Source organism: Pelobates fuscus, chromosome 13 (genome assembly GCF_036172605.1).
Source record: "Pelobates fuscus isolate aPelFus1 chromosome 13, aPelFus1.pri, whole genome shotgun sequence".
Taxonomy (NCBI): domain Eukaryota; kingdom Metazoa; phylum Chordata; class Amphibia; order Anura; family Pelobatidae; genus Pelobates; species Pelobates fuscus.
Window position 1 is genome coordinate 78,283,247 of NC_086329.1, and position 18,167 is coordinate 78,301,413.

The 18,167-nt window shown below is 44.5% G+C and overlaps 1 protein-coding gene across 3 annotated transcripts in view; it reads left to right on the forward strand.

The window, feature by feature from the left end:
• Positions 1–18,167, forward strand: part of EXD1 (exonuclease 3'-5' domain containing 1) — a 56,304-nt gene that overhangs the window by 24,798 nt on the left and 13,339 nt on the right. For all 3 annotated transcript variants that reach the window (XM_063438998.1, XM_063438997.1, XM_063438999.1), the window contains exons 5-6: positions 545–599; positions 7,744–7,862. In XM_063438998.1, coding sequence (XP_063295068.1) covers positions 545–599; positions 7,744–7,862 — 174 coding nt within the window. The remainder of the gene's footprint in view (positions 1–544; positions 600–7,743; positions 7,863–18,167) is intronic.

Genomic DNA, 18,167 nt, shown 5'->3' on the forward strand with positions numbered 1-18,167 from the left:
CGCGGTATCAGTCTCCTGTGCGTTCGCAGGGTCACGTATCCGAAATTAGTTTCACGCCGTAGTCGACTATGTACCGCTACCCTCGTTTGGGAGACAAAATGGCCGCCAATTGTTTGAACAGCTATACGAACGGCGACCACACAGGGAAAGCACTTGAACTAATAAGCAATTTGTGGTTAACAGCTGGGGTGGTCGGTGATTATGAAGGTGCGAGGGGGTTCGGTAAATGAACGGGGCATACGGACAGCCGAACAAAAAGTGAAATTAAAGTATTTTTGAGTTCTCCATTCTGCTACACTGTACTCGATCTATCTGCTTCTAATGGCACTCAGACTGACCCTTTAGCAATCATAGATATCTAATTATATGGATATATATGGATATATATCCATATAATTATATATATGGATTATATGGATATATATGTGTTCAGGATTACATTACTCTCATTTTAAAGCAATATGCTTTGCGGTATACACCAGTACATGTTTCTTCCAGCTGTGTATACAATTTAATGATACAATTTTTTTTGGTTCTCTTTTAGTGGAACCACAGGATGAATCCTCAGGTGGATCAGAAAGCCATACAGCTGAGGTGGGGTAGGTATAAAGTTAATTATGGATTGTTTTTGGGTAAAGCAGATTGTAAATCTGGTCTCACATTTCATTCTCCAATATGGGGAGGAATTTTCCTTCCCAGTTCCTATAACTTCTTTGTATTGTATATTTCCACAATGTCTGAAGAGGTATAGTAAGAGTCCGTTAGGCAGATAGCAAGATCCCTGCTAAATGGATTGTAACATGCAATGGTATGTGATGCCCTCAATAGGATTATTTACTAACGGAGTTGTTGGAAATTCAAACTGAATTCATAGTGGTTTATTCATGAAAAACCAAGTTCCATTGGAATACTTTTAGGTTAAAATAGCAGATTTGGTAACAAGCCCCCCCTCCCCCTTACAATTCTGATATAGTAACAGATTGTCTGTTTTGGCATACATTTCACAAATTGGTTTTCAATTTATTTCAGTTTGCTGTTTAATAAATAAACATGAAATTAAGACCAGTAGCCGTCATGCACAGCTAACAAAATAGAACTAGCAGTATTATATTGGCAGTGCAATTTTAGCACGGCTCCTGGCTGTCTGGTGTGCCAGATGATGAAGGGACTAAAAGCCGTTTAGGAGATATTCCCTTCCAGATATACAGGCAGCTACTGAAGACACCAATCACCCGAACAGGAAATAATATGAATGCCGTAAACAGACGAACCGGAACCATATGAATGCTGTAAACTGCTGAATAGGAAAAACCATACAAATAGGTTTACACTCCTAACAGTCGAACTGGAACAGCATACAATAAATCCCCCCACATTCAACCTATCCCCAGATAGCTTGGATCTAAGCGCTCACTATATCCAAACAGCGCTCAGATCCCACAAACACAGTCAAATCGCCATGGGGTTAGCAAGTTTAGCAACAAGTTCCAACTGGTCTGGCAGTGTCCCTAGGACAACGCCCTGCTGGAGAACAATAGACAGGAAACGGGGGAGGGGCACACCTTCTCATGTATTCAAAGGGGCAGAAAAAGTGTTTCAAAATCCAATAAGCCCAAATAATGCTTACACAGGGCAAAGTCTCCCAGGGGCCATAGTCACATGGCAGGAGGCTGGAAATCAGTCTTCTCCAATGCCCAGTGGCGAGGCTGGGTTCCGCCACAATGAGAAAAAAAAAATGGTGCTACAAATGGAAGGACTTGGGGACAGTGAATTTGAACGCATATCAACATTCCAGACTGCCTTGTCTAGTGGCTTAGTTATTGCAGAAAATTAAAAGCCATCCTATGCAACAGATCTGTGTTAAATGTCTATTAAACTTGGAGGTGGCATGTCCAGATGTAACTTGAGACGGACGCATAGGAGCCGAGCTCTCGCCGCAGATTACCCAAAAATAAAGTTTATTATAGCGCTGCCCGAGAAACACAATAATGTTGATAGGAGAGCGAACCGGAGACTTGACTCCATGTGCTCCTGATGCAAATGGCGGCAGGAAAGCTCTCAAATGTGCCTGACTGCAGCTGATTGCAGTAGCAGGGCCTCCTCACCTGAGTCTAGTGGAGCAATGTCGCTAGAATCTCCAATGCTCCTGTACAGCCTATCACAGAGCCTACTATACAAAGGTTTTTGGACACATTACAGCACTCTTTGCAACAGAGCTTTAACAGGATAGCGGATGAGATAAGGCAGGACATTCACGCTGAGAACAGGTCACCTAGAAACAAAAATGGAAGAGATGGTTCAGGCACTAAACTTCATGGCGTACGCCCACGTATCTTTGGAGGCTTGGGTGATCGGTATGGATACCAAAATGGCGGATTACAAATGCTGGGTGAGACTTAGTCAGATTCGCCTCAGGAGCGTGCTAGAAACTATAGCTACAGAGGAGCTGTGGGGCTATGTCACGTAATTTTTTTCAATTGGTTACTACCAGACGCAGATTTTAAGGATCTATTGTTGGTTAAAGTACAAAAGCTTCCTAGCCTAGATCATGAAAATGGCCAGAGAGGGAATGACTTTTTCTCTATCCAACTGTTTACTGATTTATTAGCAACAACACTGCAGAAAACGCAGAGATTAACCCCTTCACAACGGGTGACGGACGAGGTCCGTCATCCTGGGGATGCCCGTCACGCGGTAAAATTAACCCCAGATCGCCGCAATCGCGGCGATCGTGGGGTTAATGGTGCTCCGGTCTGCCTCTGCATTAGAGGCAGACCGGGAGCACCGGATCGGGCTGTCAGAGTACATGTGCCCACTCTGACAGCATGCCAGAGCGGGCACATGTGCTCTCTATACTCACCTCCGCCTCCCTGCACTTCCGGGTTCAGTGTGAAGTGCAGGGAGACGGATCTTCAGTGATCCTGCCCCCTGGTGTTAAAAAAAAAAAGTTAAATTAAAATCCCACCCCCCCTTTACCCATATTAATAAAAAATTAACCCCTTCCCTGCCAATTGATCACTGACTACAGTGATCAATTGGCAGGGATTACATTTTAATATGATCTGATTTTTTTTTTTAACCCCTGAGGGTTAATTCTTTTTTTTTTTTAACCCTCAGGGGTTAAATTTATTTTATTAATTAATTTAAATATTTTAAAATTATAAATTTAGCTAGCTGGGGAGGGTGGAAGTTAGTGGGGAATTGGGGGATTTAGTGTTAGGCTAACTAGGGGTTAACGTTAAAAAAAGTTTTAAAATAAGCTTTAAAAAGTTAAAAAATTAAGTAAAAAAAAAGTTTTAATAACGTTTAAGTAAAAAAAAAAAAAAAAAATAAACCCTTTACCCAGTCCAAATAAAAATTAACCCCTTGCCTGCCAGTCTATCACTGCCTACAGTGATCAAAATACAGATCACAGTATTATACTGTGATCTAATTTTTTTTTTAACCCCTGACGATTAACTTTTATTTATTTTTTAACCCTCAGGGGTTAAATTAATTTAATTAACTAATTTAAATATTGTATAATTAAATATTTTGCTAGCTGGGGTGGGTGGGAGTTATGGGAAAATGGGGAATTTACTGTTAGTGCTGCTTACTGCTAGTTAGGGGTTAACGGTAAAAGAAAAAGCTTAGAAAAATGTTAAATCTGTAAAAAAAAGTTTTACGAAAGTTTAGGAAACTTTAAAAAAATGAATAAGCAAAACAAAAGTTTAAAAAATAGTTTTAAAAAGTAAAAAAAGTTTTAAAAAGTAAAAAAATACATTTAATAACGCTCATTACCACTACACCTGGTACAAGCTAGCGGAAAAATGATCCCACGCTAAGGTTCAAAATATGCCTTTTGAAATACCCTGGGATGTCTTCTTTAAGAAATGGTATGGCTTTATGGGGTATTTGGATTATATAGCCTGGTAAAATACTCTAAAATGGGACATGGGCACAGCGTAAAAATGTAAAGTGTGAAAAAAATGGAATGGCTGTGTCCCAAATGTGCCCCTCCGATGTCCACATATACCTGGCAAAGGTACATACGGGGGTATTTTTGTACTCAGCCGACATAGCTGAGCAACATATAAAGTATTATAGAGTGGTGGTACACATAAGGTTTGCAAAATATACTGTGCAAACTCACTTTGTGTGTCAAAAAGGCAGAAAAAACGCTTATTACCACTACACCTGGTACAAGCTAGCGGAAAAATTATCCCACACTAATTTTCAAAATATGCCTTTTGAAATACCCTGGGATGTCTTCTTTAAGAAATGGTATGGCTTTATGGAGTATTTGGATTATATAGCCTGGTAAAATACTCTAAAATGGGACATGGGCACAGCGTAAAAATGTAAAGTTTGAAAAAAAATGGAATGGCTGTGTCCCAAATGTGCCCCTCCGATGTCCACATATACCTGGCAAAGGTACATACGGGGGTATTTTTGTACTCAGCCGACATAGCTGAGCAACATATAAAGTATTATAGAGTGGTGGTACACATAAGGTTTGCAAAATATACTGTGCAAACTCACTTTGTGTGTCAAAAAGGCAGAAAAAACGCTTATTACCACTACACCTGGTACAAGCTAGCGGAAAAATTATCCCACGCTAAGGTTCAAAATATGCCTTTTGAAATACCCTGGGGTGTCTACTTTAAGAAATGGTAGGCCTTTGTGGGGTAGTTTGAATTTAAAACTTACGAAGATGCTTGGAAATTGCACATAGGTCCAGCGTCAAAATTCAAAGTTCTGTAAAAACTGATATGGCTTGGTCTCCAATATGCCACTGTAGCTTCACAAAATAGTGCCAAAGACATTCGTTGGGGATGTCTTTTTACTCAGAAGACTTAGCTGAGCATAATTTGAAGGTTTTGAACTTAGTGGCACATATGAAATATACAAAATGCCCAGCAAAAATGCAATCCGTATGTCAAAAAATGCACAAAATTATTTTTTACCACATACTTTGGCATATATTGGTGAATAAATGGGGGCATGCTAAGGCACAATATGCACCTTATGATATACCCTGGAGTGTCTACTTTTACAAATGGTAGGCCTTTGTGGTTTTTTTTTTGAACAGTCAAACTGTTATAATACCCCAAATGGAAGCATAGGCTCATTAAATCCGTCTCTCAAAATTCTACTGTGAATACTGAAAAGGACAGGTCTCCTGTATGGCACTGTAGCTTCACGAAATAGTGCCATAGACATACAATGGGGGTGTCCTTTTACTCAGAAGACTTAGCTGAGCATAATTTGGGGGGTTTGAACTTAGTGGCACATATGAAATATACAAAATGCCCAGCAAAAATGCAATCCGTATGTAAAAAATGCACACAATTATTTTTTACCACATACTTTGGCATGTAATGGTAAAAAAATGGGGGCATGTTAAGGCACAATATGCACCTTATGAGATACCCTGGAGTGTCTACTTTTACAAATGGTAGGCCTTTGTGGGGGTTTTTGAACAGTCAAACTGTTATAATACCCCAAATGGAAGCATAGGCTCATTATATACGTCTCTCAAAATTCTACTGTGAATACTGAAAAGGACAGGTCTCCTATATGGCACTGTAGCTTCACAAAATAGTGCCAAAGACATACAATGGGGGTACCGTTGTACTCAGCAGAAGTAACTGAACACATAATAAAACTTTGTACAGGAATAGCACACAACAACTTTACAAAATACACATGAGAAGTTCTTTGTTATACGTTTGTGTGCGAAAACCCCCCAAAAACACAATTTTACTCCAATATTTAGCAGAGGTTGGCGGTAAAATGGCTACGTAGAAAGTGTCAAAACAACCTTAGGTAAATAGCCTGTGATGTCTACTTTATATAAATATATACTTTTGTGTGGCAATTTTGTTTTATTTTATGGCTATTAGGCTTACAAGACAAACATACCAAATTCTAAAATCACTCCATATTAAAATTTTATTTTACTCCTTGTGCTTTGTGACCTGTAACTACCAAAAAAAACTTAAAATCCCAGACACATTATATATTCTGTAAATCAGAACAAATAAATGAATTTATTTTTAATTACTTTCCTTAACCTGCACTAATTATGCACACATTATGATTGCAAAAACTGTAAAAAAAAAACAATATTTTTCATTTTTTTTGCATTTTTCTGTATTTTTTTTATAATAAGTAAGCATTTATATATTTATATGTTATATCAAATTAAAGCCCTTTCTGTCCTTTAAAAAACAGTATATAATATGTGTCGGTGCAATAAATGAGAGAGATGCAAATTGCAGTTGAACGCAAACAGCAAGAAAATGCAAAAATTGCTTGTGTCATTAAGCGTAAGTCAAGCTTCTGAAGCTCTGTCCTTAAGGGGTTAAGGCACTCCTATCGGAAAACATTATATACACATGGGGATACCCCAGCAAACTGAATGGTGTAAGTAAAGTGATTTCATCTGTTACTGATGGGACAATGCTGCTGGCCCAGTAGAGCATTTCAGTGGAGGCACGTACATCGTACATGGAGCACTGGGTTAACAACAAGGCACCTACCTAAAATCACTGAGGAATGTGCTAAGATTGGCCAAGAGATCGCTAGTAATCCCATGTGGTACACCAAATATAGGCAGAGAATATCATCTTGGTTCTATGATATTACTCTTATCTATCCACAACATGATATGCAGTTAGTGACTGGTTTTATAATGAGGCTACTTTGAGTTTTTAAGGTTATTGATGTACCTCTAAAGGGGTTGCACGTACAAACCTGCAAGCGGTGAGCGAGGCATTGTTAATGATGCACTCGATTTCGGTTCCACTCCTTGGAGTATTTAGGTAAGTACCCTGCATTGTCTTACTTTGCCTGGGGACAACACATCCAGTGTTGATTTTCCACCACTGGAGGTGATAATGATTTGTCAATTAGGCTTCACTGGCCAACTACTGTTTTCTATATGATTTCATCAGATCTCTGAAGATCTGACAAATCCATCATCATGCTGCCAGCATTAAGCCCCGCCTCCTGGAATTATTGAACTGCGCCCGAGAACCGGGGGACTGATAGTGCCGGCGTCCAGACAAAAGGTTTCCAGCGTGCCTTCACTAGGAAGGAGCAGAACTACAAAGCGGGGGATTTAACTTTAATGTTTTAATCTGCAAAATAAAATGTTAAACTCGTTTGTCACTTGACATCTCTGCCTGGATTTCTGAATATTGGAATTCCACAGAAATGATGGATTGGAGCTGTCATTGTTTGAGCAGACTATCACTGTGTGAGTGGTTTATCCATAAACTTACCTTGAGTTAGAATACGTTCGCAGTATCACACGATATATTCTTTATTTTCTGTTTTATGGCATTGAGTGAACGTACATGACACATATATTGTAAGGGGTGTTATTTATTATGTACACTTGATTGTCACATATTGCACACATGTTATTGCAAAGCAAGGTATACCAACATATTGCACTGTAAAATATTGCACTTTATATTCATACCGCACCTTATATTTGATGTGCTTTTTATATATTTTTTTTTTGTCTTTAAGACACAGCGTGCCTTATTTTTTGTAGTTTTGTTTTTAAGAAGGTACATTTATTGGGCTATTTCACCTTTTAATGTGCTGCTTTTTTTTTTTAGTTGTGTCTCTGTTGTAGGTATTGGCTAGATATTGACTCTTCTACGTATAGAGTGTGTAACACAACATCTTCATGTAAAGTAAATAAAGGGTCGATGTTCCAGCCCACATTCAATGCACTGTTTGTTGCAGAGATAACACTGCCTCAAAGGAGGATTGCTCCGGAACGGACATCAATCAGAATGTAGAAAGCCGTAACACTCCACCCTCCCATGAAATTCACAGTGCTTTACAAGCCATAAAGCATTCAGGTACAGATCCATATTAAATGTATGTATCATATGATATTACTTCTTTCTCTGTATGTGAGATTGGAGTTTTTTAAATTTATTTTTTATTTTAAATTCCTAGGCTTGATCATGATAGATTATGCAAAAATATTATGATTAAAATATATATTTTTTATTCTTTCTTTCAAATTAAAGGGACACTCCAGGCACCCAGACCACTTCTGCCCATTGGAGTGGTCTGGGTGCCAACTCCCACTACCGTTAACCCTGCAGCTGTAAATATTGCAGTTTTCATAAACTGCAATAATTACATTGCAGCGTTAACTCCTCCTCTTGTGGCTGTCTACTAGTCGCCAAAATCCCCATAGGAAAGCATTGGAAGCATTTCCCCCGATGGATGACGTTGGTGGGGGAGGAGCGTGGGCGCTCCCTAAACCAGCGCCGATGGACATCGGCGCTGGTCTCCGGTATGGGGTTTGGGAGGGAAAGGGGACCTGCAGTGCCAGGAAAACTATTTGTTTTCCTGGCACTGGAGTGTCCCTTTAAAGTTTTTATTAAACATTTTAGTAGATGGAAAAGATCAAGAACCTTAAACCATTACAAGCAGAGGTGGAGAAAATGTGTGTATTCAACTGAATAGTAGGCACAATTATGTGTATGAAACATTATAATATGGGGTTATAAAACTTGCAAATAGACCACATTAATTTGGAAACAAGGTTATAGAACATAGTTAAGGGAACACTACAGTCACATAACGACTACAACCCGCTGACAACCTCCCAGAGTAAGAAGTCAAACCTTTAAAGAAGGCCACAACAGCTTACCTGGGGTTTGCCGGATGCTCATCGTCACCTCCCCTGGTGTTGGGAGCTCCTGCAAGGAGGTTTCGGTGGCTTCAGCAAGCTAAGCCCAGCTCTGCAGGTCCAATTCATTGGCTTAGAATGTCAGCTGAGCACTGCCAGCCAATGAACGTGGCCCAGCTCTGCTGGGTTAGCTCAGTGGCAGAGCTTCTTGCATCAAAGGAGAAAATAGCGGATTCCAGGTATTGTGAAACCTGCTAAACTGTTTGACTACTTTGGCACTGTGCTAGGGCATTCCTGGTATAACCCTTATAGGAGGCTGTAATGGTTATGGTGTTTCCTTTAACTGTTTGAAATGGAAAATCGCAAGTTGCCCCTGAAGCGTGGGAGGGGATAAGGAAATGAGTGTAGTCTCGATCTCAAGCTGGTGGATGCAATCCCAGATCCATATGAAAACTAGAAAGGCATGACCTTTAAGACTGGGCTAACGTTGGGCATTTATTACAGAACTGTGCCCATAACCAATATATATTTAGCACTAGAGCTATTGAATGACTGTGCTAAACGCTCTATTTCCCCCAAGTAGGCTATTTCTAAAAGTATTGAGAAGGGACTGTGGACAGTTTTGCAGCAGTTATCATATGGATGATTAAATTAATAGTCTACGAAGGAAAGAGGGGGTAAAACCCCAAAACAGTGATTCAATAGACAGGAGTAGAATTATGTGACAATACAACAGGTGATAAACCAACCAAACAGAACTAAAAAAAAAATCACACGTGTATACTCAATCTTAACAATAACCTAATAGTGTGTAATAAAGTATGTATATACGTACTCTCTGTGGAGTAAAGTGATTTAGTATTTTGGTACCAAGAAATCCTCAAAATAAAACAAATACAACAAAAAATAGTGTAATATGTCTTAATGGTTTTACAGACAGTTAAGTATATAGGTGTCTCACTCACACTTTTATTAGCTACTGTTTGGCGCTTTGACGGTACAATCCCTGTCTTGGGATATATGTAGATCCTCAATTTAATGTGTCCAGTACGACTCCAGCCTATAAAATAAAGCAGAGAGGGTCTAATATTGCAATTTGTTAAAATATATAAGGTGCACAGAAGCAAAATATCCTAGTTACACGATGGAGAACAATAAACTTACTCTGGTGGTATAAAGCCTTGGTGGTGGGGCGTGGTCGACCGGAGATGGAGTAAGTCACACGTTTGCGAGGCTCTGCGGTCCCCGGCTCAAAAGCCCTTTAAAACTAGCATACCTGCAGCCACTATGGGGAAATCAAGACGCCATCGGGGACGACATCGCCGAAATGGCAGGCGGGTCCAATGGACGAGTTTCTGTCCACACCCGACGGCGTTAGACCCACGCGGCCGTCGGACAAAATGGCGCCGGATTCGCCAGGTGCCAGCAGCATAGCTGAATCTGTGGCAGGTTCTACACAAGCACCCTGTCCCAGATCTCTGCAGAGCTGTCAGCTATTGCCTCCAACATGCTGACAAAGGCAGACAAGGTAGCCCTGGTGCAGGAAATGTGCTCTGCCATCAGAGAAGAGATTCAGGAGGTGAGAAGAGACCTAACCGCCCTGGAGCAGCGGGTCACTGAGCTGGAAGCCGACTGTATGCAGGCCTCTCAACACTCCCAAGCCGCTGACAACGCTACCTCGAGGCAAGGCACTGTTCTCCTAGATTTAAAGAGACAGGTCGAAGACCTGGACAACCGCGGCCGCCGCATTAATATCCGCGTGAGAGGCCTGCCGGAACAAGCAGGGGAAGACCTCAGCACCATCTTGCCGCGACTCTTCACGCAAGTACTGGGGGAAGACGCCCCAGATACTTACAATATTGAGAGAGCCCACAGAGCGCTCCAACCCCCTAGGAAAGACGGACTCCCCAGGGACATTATATACTGCCTACTATTGTTGTAGAATTACCTATTATTGATTGACTATTATTCATTTTCCTAACAGTATTTAGAATATTAGAAGGAAATGCTTTTCTAGAAGGTTATGAGCAGCACCGGAACAGTCAAGTTCCTGTAGTATGAAACATTGTATGCCATAGTTAGATCATGAGAACTGTACTAATAAAATGTCTATTCACTAAAGCTTGAGAAACTAACCTTGAAGCTAAATGGTGCCAAGTACTCAAAATGGCTGGCTGCCAGATCCCCCCTCCCATCGAGCGAGCCTCGTGCTAAACAACAATGGCGCTTGTATCTTATGTCCACTCCCGTGTCAAAGATGACGACATCCCATGATGGGAGGATGCCCAACTAGCCACTTAACACCTAGACCAATTAATAATATTGATGGGAGGGTATTGACTTAACCACTTAACACCTAATCCAATTAATAATGTTTATTTGTTGTTATCTTGATATTCTATGATGATGTAATATTGCTTTTATAAGGGTCTGCGAGCCCGCTTTTTATTCAGATGCCATTAAATTTTCTCGAAGTTCTTTTAACCTGAACTCCGTGTGTCAGTGTGAATTTACTTCAGCGTATACGCAATTTAATCATCTCAAATTTGGACAGGAACAGATAGTCATTCAAACTTATTTGTTTGCTTAAAAGAATATATATCACTATCCTTTCAACTGAAAGAAGCTATTATGAAGGCAGCCAGACCGCAAACCATCATCTATATGGATACCCAGGTGTCCCTGTTTCAAGATCTCTCACCCCTGACATTGGAAGCACGCCGGGCACTACGTCCACTCACTCGAATGCTGCAAGACAGGAGGATTCCATACAGATGGGGACACCCATTTAGCCTGCAGGCCCGGAAGGATAACGCGTGGTGCACACTGAGATGGCCGAACGATGTCCCCGGGTTCCTGAGAGCCCTGGACCTGCCGGCTGTAACTATACCAAATTGGATCCTGATGGGCCCTCCACAGCATTCTGCAGGCTCCGCCGGGCCGGTCCCTCCTGGCAACCGGAGGGATAGGCCTCCGAGGAGAGTGGGACCAGATGGTCCCGAAGAATAAAACCCAGAATACAGGTCCGAGAACCCTCCGGTCCTTGCGGGCTGGAGGCCCCCCCCTTCCAGGTCCGGACTCACCCCCAACCAGTACAGACGCACTGGACTTTGAAGCCGATTCACCTTTGGGCGGTATGTACTCCCCCCTCATAGCACTAATACCCAGCCACATAGTTGGGGTTACGCATGCTGATTCCCCCTCAGGGGGTCCCTACCTACACCGGGACTCAATTGCCTCAGAACCCTAGCCCAGACCTACGGATTCATCCTATGACACTAAGCCATACAGAGAGTAACAGCGGGTGGGAAAAGCTTGTTTGGGTGGGGGCCACGGGTATGAGACTCTCCCTCCCCAGCAAAGGGGGCAGGCACAAACTACGGCTAAAAACATTCCATCAGAGGGGTACGGGCAGGCCGTAAGCAGACTACCTGGACTCCCATATACCTCAACGTGTGGCTAATTGGCTTCGGTCAGATGGACCCCAGTTGCCCAATAAGGACAGACTGAATGTTGTGGAGACCTACGGGGAGAGCTACCTGGGACAAGTACGCCCCACATAGCCCATAAAGATAGGTACCAAGACCCTCAGACACCTAGGCCCCACACAGACAGGGGGGAATCACACCAGGCCCCTGGGATAGAGGACTAGAAGGAACAATGGGCGGAAGCGCTAACCAGGCACGGGAGATCTGAGTTGCACACCCAATAGAGAGGGGGGAACCCAGATGTGCACTACAGAAATACCGGGGAGGGGCTGACACCCACGGGAGGTACTCTAGAAGTAGGTGAGGCCCGTAGCGGGACCCCAGAGCGGGATCGGCCTGTTTCCAGCTGTTAAATAATATACTCAGTTCTACTCAGTTATGCTATACTGTTCAAGTTATTTGTTTTCCTTTCTTTTTGCTTAAATACCTGCACTGTACACAAAAGGTATGCAGCCCATGGCAGTGATGCTCTCTTGAGTAATTGCTCCCCTAGGCTCAGGCAACCTGAGCAACACAGTTGAGCCGGATACAGGCAGCAGCCTCGACTCCCACAAGAGAATTCGACTCTACCTGGTCACTACGACCCCACACAACTGACTCGGCCTGTAAATTGGATCGGGCCCAGGGATCTTACCGACCATAGACGGACCGGACATACCCTGGAGCAAAAGACCGATCTTGGGTCATTGTTGTCTGACCACCCCTGACTTTACCAACCCATCCCTCCCCACACCGACTACCACCGATAGACTCGTCCCACCAGACACATTCCACACCCCTCCACCCTGTCGCTCAACCCTCCCCCTTGTCTATTATATCTAACTCTCCCCCCCCTCTCACATCCCATCCTCACCCCCCCCCCCCTTCCTCCCTACCCTGATCCATCCCTCCTCACACATATGGCCGCAATGTCACGGAAATTCCAACCTGCACCGCTAAGGCTCTGGTCCAATAGCACAAGAGGCCTAAACATCCCTGAGAAGCGCACACAACTTCTGCGGCGCTGTGGTCCCAGAGGATCTCAGTGACATTTCTGCAGGAGACCCACTTTAAAGACGGGTGTGCTCCCACGCTACAAGACAAAAGATTCCCCCAGGGCTTTTTCGCGAACGACCAGGACTCCAAAAGATCAGGAGTGGCGATCCTTTTTGCGGGGACAGTGCCTTTCCAATGCACCGCCACACAGGTTAACCCGCTGGGAAGATCCCTCTTCATAAAAGGAACCATAGCGGAACGCCCGTATACCCTAGCAAATGTATACTGCCCCAATTGGGGTCAACACACATTCCTGGCTCGAGCGATGGCCTGCTTAGAAAAGTTCAAGGAAGGCTTACTGATATTAGCGGGAGACTTGAACACTCCCCTGGACCCCCGAGTAGACACATCAAGGGGTAACAGCACCATACCAGACCACTGCATACGCAGGACCAAACAAACACTTAATAGACTCGGCCTGACCGACTGCTGGCGGGCAGCGCACCTCGACAGCATAGACTCTATACCTGCTACTCCGCCCACACAATCAATACAGCAGGATAGATTACATCTTTAGTTCCTCTCCCTGCTCATTTCCGCGGACATAGGGATCCGAGGAGACTCTGACCACTCTCCCGTGTCCATCCAGATTAAATCGCCTCTCTTCAAGCCGACGGAACGCCATTGGAGACTAAACTAAACTGTACTATCAGATACAGAATGCTCGGCGCTGACCACGCAAGTACTCACCCAATACTTCGAAACCAACGCCGCCCCAGAAGTATCCCCATTGATAACATGGGAGGCACATAAATGTGTAGTTAGGGGGCACTACATAAATCTTTGCACACAGCGCAAACGGGAGAACACCCGACACATCCTGGAATTGACCAAACGGATAACCGAACTTGAAACCACATATAAAAGGGATTTGAGCTCCATAGCTCAGGGGTTAGAACACTGGTCTTGTAAACCAGGGGTCGTGAGTTCATATCTCACTGGGGCCTCTTACACTCCCACATCACACTCTTTCTAAGTCAATCACATTTTTCTAGAGGGACAAAGGTTTAAAAATAATATCAGGAAGTATTACTTTACTGAGAGGGTAGTGGATGCATGGAATAGCCTTCCAGCTGAAGTGGTAGAGGTTAACACAGTAAAGGAGTTTAAGCATGCGTGGGATAGGCAAAAGGCTATCCTAACTATAAGATAAGGCCAGGGACTAATTAAAGTATTTAGAAAACTGGGCAGACTAGATGGGCCGAATGGTTCTTATCTGCCGTCACATTCTATGTTTCTATGTCTACCTCCATCTGACTGACGCAAGGAGACAGCTCTCTCAGAAGTTACTCAAAGTGGTACGCAGGTCCCACCGCTATTTTTATGAGTACTCAAATAAATGCGGTAGACTGTTGGCCAGGGCTCTGCAGCAGAGACGGAGGCAAAACCACATTCACAAAATAAAAGCTCAAGGCCGAAAATAAACGAGACTACCAGCAGAGATTCTGCAGGCATTCAGAGAATATTATACTGGCCTATACAATCTGGCCGATACGCCCAGCACACTCACCCCAACACAACATAGATGTGAGCTGACAGACACGTAGCCCAGAAACGTACCCCCGACCAAGCCACGGACATGGAACAACTCCTATCCCTGGAAGAACTAACCGCGGCGCTTAAGCTAACCAAATCAAATAAGGCACCAGACGGACTCCCAGCGAGCTACCTCCGAACGCATAGGGACCTCTTGCTGCCACACCTGTTGACAGGCCTGAATTCGCTGCTAGATGGCGGACAACTCCCGGTGGACACACTCCGGGCTGTAGTAACAATCCTGCCGAAAGAGGGTAAAGATCCAGCTTGCTGCGCACGTTACCGCCCCATCTCCCTCTTAAATGCAGACCTAAAGTTGTTCGCGAAGGCCATGGCCCTCCGCCTCGCCAGGGTCCTGCCCTCACTGGTCCACCCGGACCAGGTGGGCTTCATCCCTGGCAGAGAATACCGGGATAACACCATACGGGCCCTCAACATTATCCACTCTGCTCAAAGTCAAGGAAGGGGTCTAGTCCTCCTCTCCACGGACGCTGAAAAGGCCTTCGACCGAGTGGACTGGTCCTATCTAGCGGCTACTCTACAACACATGGGACTCGGACCCAACATCCGAACTTGGATAGCTGCGCTTTACACGTCACCCACGGCATGAATACGAGTTAACGGCGCCCTCTCAGAGCCATTTCCAATACGAAATGGTACACGACAGGGGTGTCCCCTATCCCCCCTGCTGTTCTCCCTCTCTTTGGAACCGTTCCTAGAGGCGGTCAGGATGGATGGGGGAATCGCGGGATACACAATAGGGAACACCGGGTGGCGGCGTATGCAGATGACCTGCTCTTCTTCCTGGAACAACCCCTGATCTCCATTCCAAACACACTAGGCCTATTCCGACAATTCGGAAGGATCTCGAATCTAAAACGTAACACCGAAGAGTCGGAGGCCATAAACATCTCGGTCGCCGCTGATCTTGGGGCGCATTTCCGTTCCCACTTCAGATTCAGATGGTGCGGCACTAAATTGAAATACCTTGGCATTTGGCTGACCAAAGAACTTTCACGCCTCTACCAGGCAAACTTTGCCGCAATCCTTGCCTCTCTACAGGCAGATATGAAAAAATGGACGGACCTCTACATCTCATGGTTCGGACGTATTAACGCAATAACAATGAATATCCTCCCACGCATCCTGTATCTTTTCCAGACGATCCCGATCGCCATCCCACTGGCTTTTTCCACGCCATTTCCACTGCAATTAGACACTTTGTATGGAAGAGAGGAGTGCTAAGAATCAGTAGACATCAACTGGAACTACCCAAACTGCTGGGGGTAACGGGACTCCCCTCGATCGGCTACTACCGGGCAACCCATTTGCTGAGGGTCACTGACTGGCACTCCCACCCGACGGAGAAGCTATGGGTGCAAGCAGAAATAGCACAGGCCGAGGGGAAAATACCCTCGGAACTATGGAGGACGGGAATTACACCTAACGCCCTCAGCACTGGCAACCCTCTGATAGACGCAACCCTAAAGGCTTGGTGTGCACTCCGTTACCCTCAACAGCTGACAACCCACAACAGGCCGCTCACACCTCTCACCCATAACCCAGATATCGGAGGAGGTCTGACACCGGCAGATCTAAAAAATTTCAGACGGACAGACTGGGCCTACATACGCCAATGGTGCAATAACGGCACCCTAAAAACCTTATCCGAACCAATACCAGATAATGTCCCAACGATGCTCGACCGGTTCCGATACCACCAGGTCAAATCCTTCTACAACTCCACAACGGCCAAACAACGATTCCACCGAGACCCCACATACTTTGAAACAATATGCATCAATAGGCGACCTATGGAAAAGGGAATCTCTGCGCTATACACACTGCTGCTGGAGGGAGAGAACAGGCCACCACCGAAATACATCGCCAGATGGGAGAGAGAGACGGGGGAGGTGCTCGATGCCCGAGAATGGGATAAGATATTCCTACTCATGCACAAAAGTTCTATCAGCTCAAAATTTCAGGAGATGAGCTACCTGTTAACCACCTGGTACAGACGTACTACATCACATGAACTAAGACAATGATGCGAAATGTTGGCGATGTGGTGCAGAGAGAGGCACTATGATCCACATATGGTCTACTTGCCCAGCCATCCCGTACCAAAATACGGGAAATATCGGACCCGGAGCTCCCACTCCAGCCCCTCCCCATGCTACTACACCACACCACCATGTCACTGAAAATCTATAAAAAATCCCTCACAAGACATTTACTGACAGCAGCTAAATCACTGATACCCACCCTGTGGAAAAGGTCGACCGCCCCCACATTCCAACAATGGGTAGATAGAGTGGGAGAAATACATACCATGGAGACTATGACAGCAGCCGCTCGGAGAAATGTCATCTAACCTGGACCCCCTGGATTCTGTACATCGCGGCAGGAGGCTCAGCCTCATGAAAAACTACACTCAGATCAGTTTGAGAACCCCCCTCCCCCTTGATCCCAACCCTCCCCATGCCTTTTCCAAACTAGACTATACCCCCCCTTCTATCCCCTAACCCCTCCCCCCCCATCCTCCTGACCACATCCTGACTGGACCACCCCTCACCGTGTACTAGAGTAGGATACTCAACCCGAGAGTACATGTAAGAGAGTGCTATACCAAGCTCGGACATGTAGAAGGTCAGTAGATAAAACCCCTAAAAACCGATGCAAAGTGATAGGTACACACAGGATGCCTCTAAAGCCTGAAAAATACATGACCCAATGGCAAAGATAACCGCACGATAGGCCACACCACTTCAAGCACCAGGATCAGCCCAACAACACACAGGCCACACTCCTACCTTGCATACATATGTAAGGGGCATTTTGAACACCCAAACCCTGCCAAACGCTGAAAGGGACACACATTACAAAGTACGTACACCTGAGCACGGGTGAGGTGGGTCTGGATGCTCCATCTATAGCATCGACAAACCCAAAACGGAGCTATTGGAGGAGGTGCCGCTACCGACGGACCCACACACATACATGACTTGTTGATAACGCGACTCAGGTACGGTCCGACACCCGCCCTGCCTACACTTCTCCCTGGGGCTTCATGAAGACCCAAAAAGGTAGGGGTACGATACTATGAGAGCCATAAGACGCACACCAATACAGACTGGTGTAAATAGCAATCAACACTATGCATACCCTCCAGTCCTCAACTATCTCGGTATATGTAAACACGAAAATAAGCTATGCTATGTAATTGTGAAGGTTTACTACTGCTTCTGTATACCCTAAACGACTGTTCGACTTCTCTCCCTCTATTCCCTTCTATAAAACCCCTCTCTTACCTGACAACATTGGAAAAAATGAATAAATAAAGATTGTCCAAAAAAAAAAAAGCCTTGGTGGTATAATCCCCACCCGAGGATGTGCAGGAACAGGATAGTTGTAATGCAGCAAAACAACAAATTGGATATGATGTTGAAGACAATGTTATT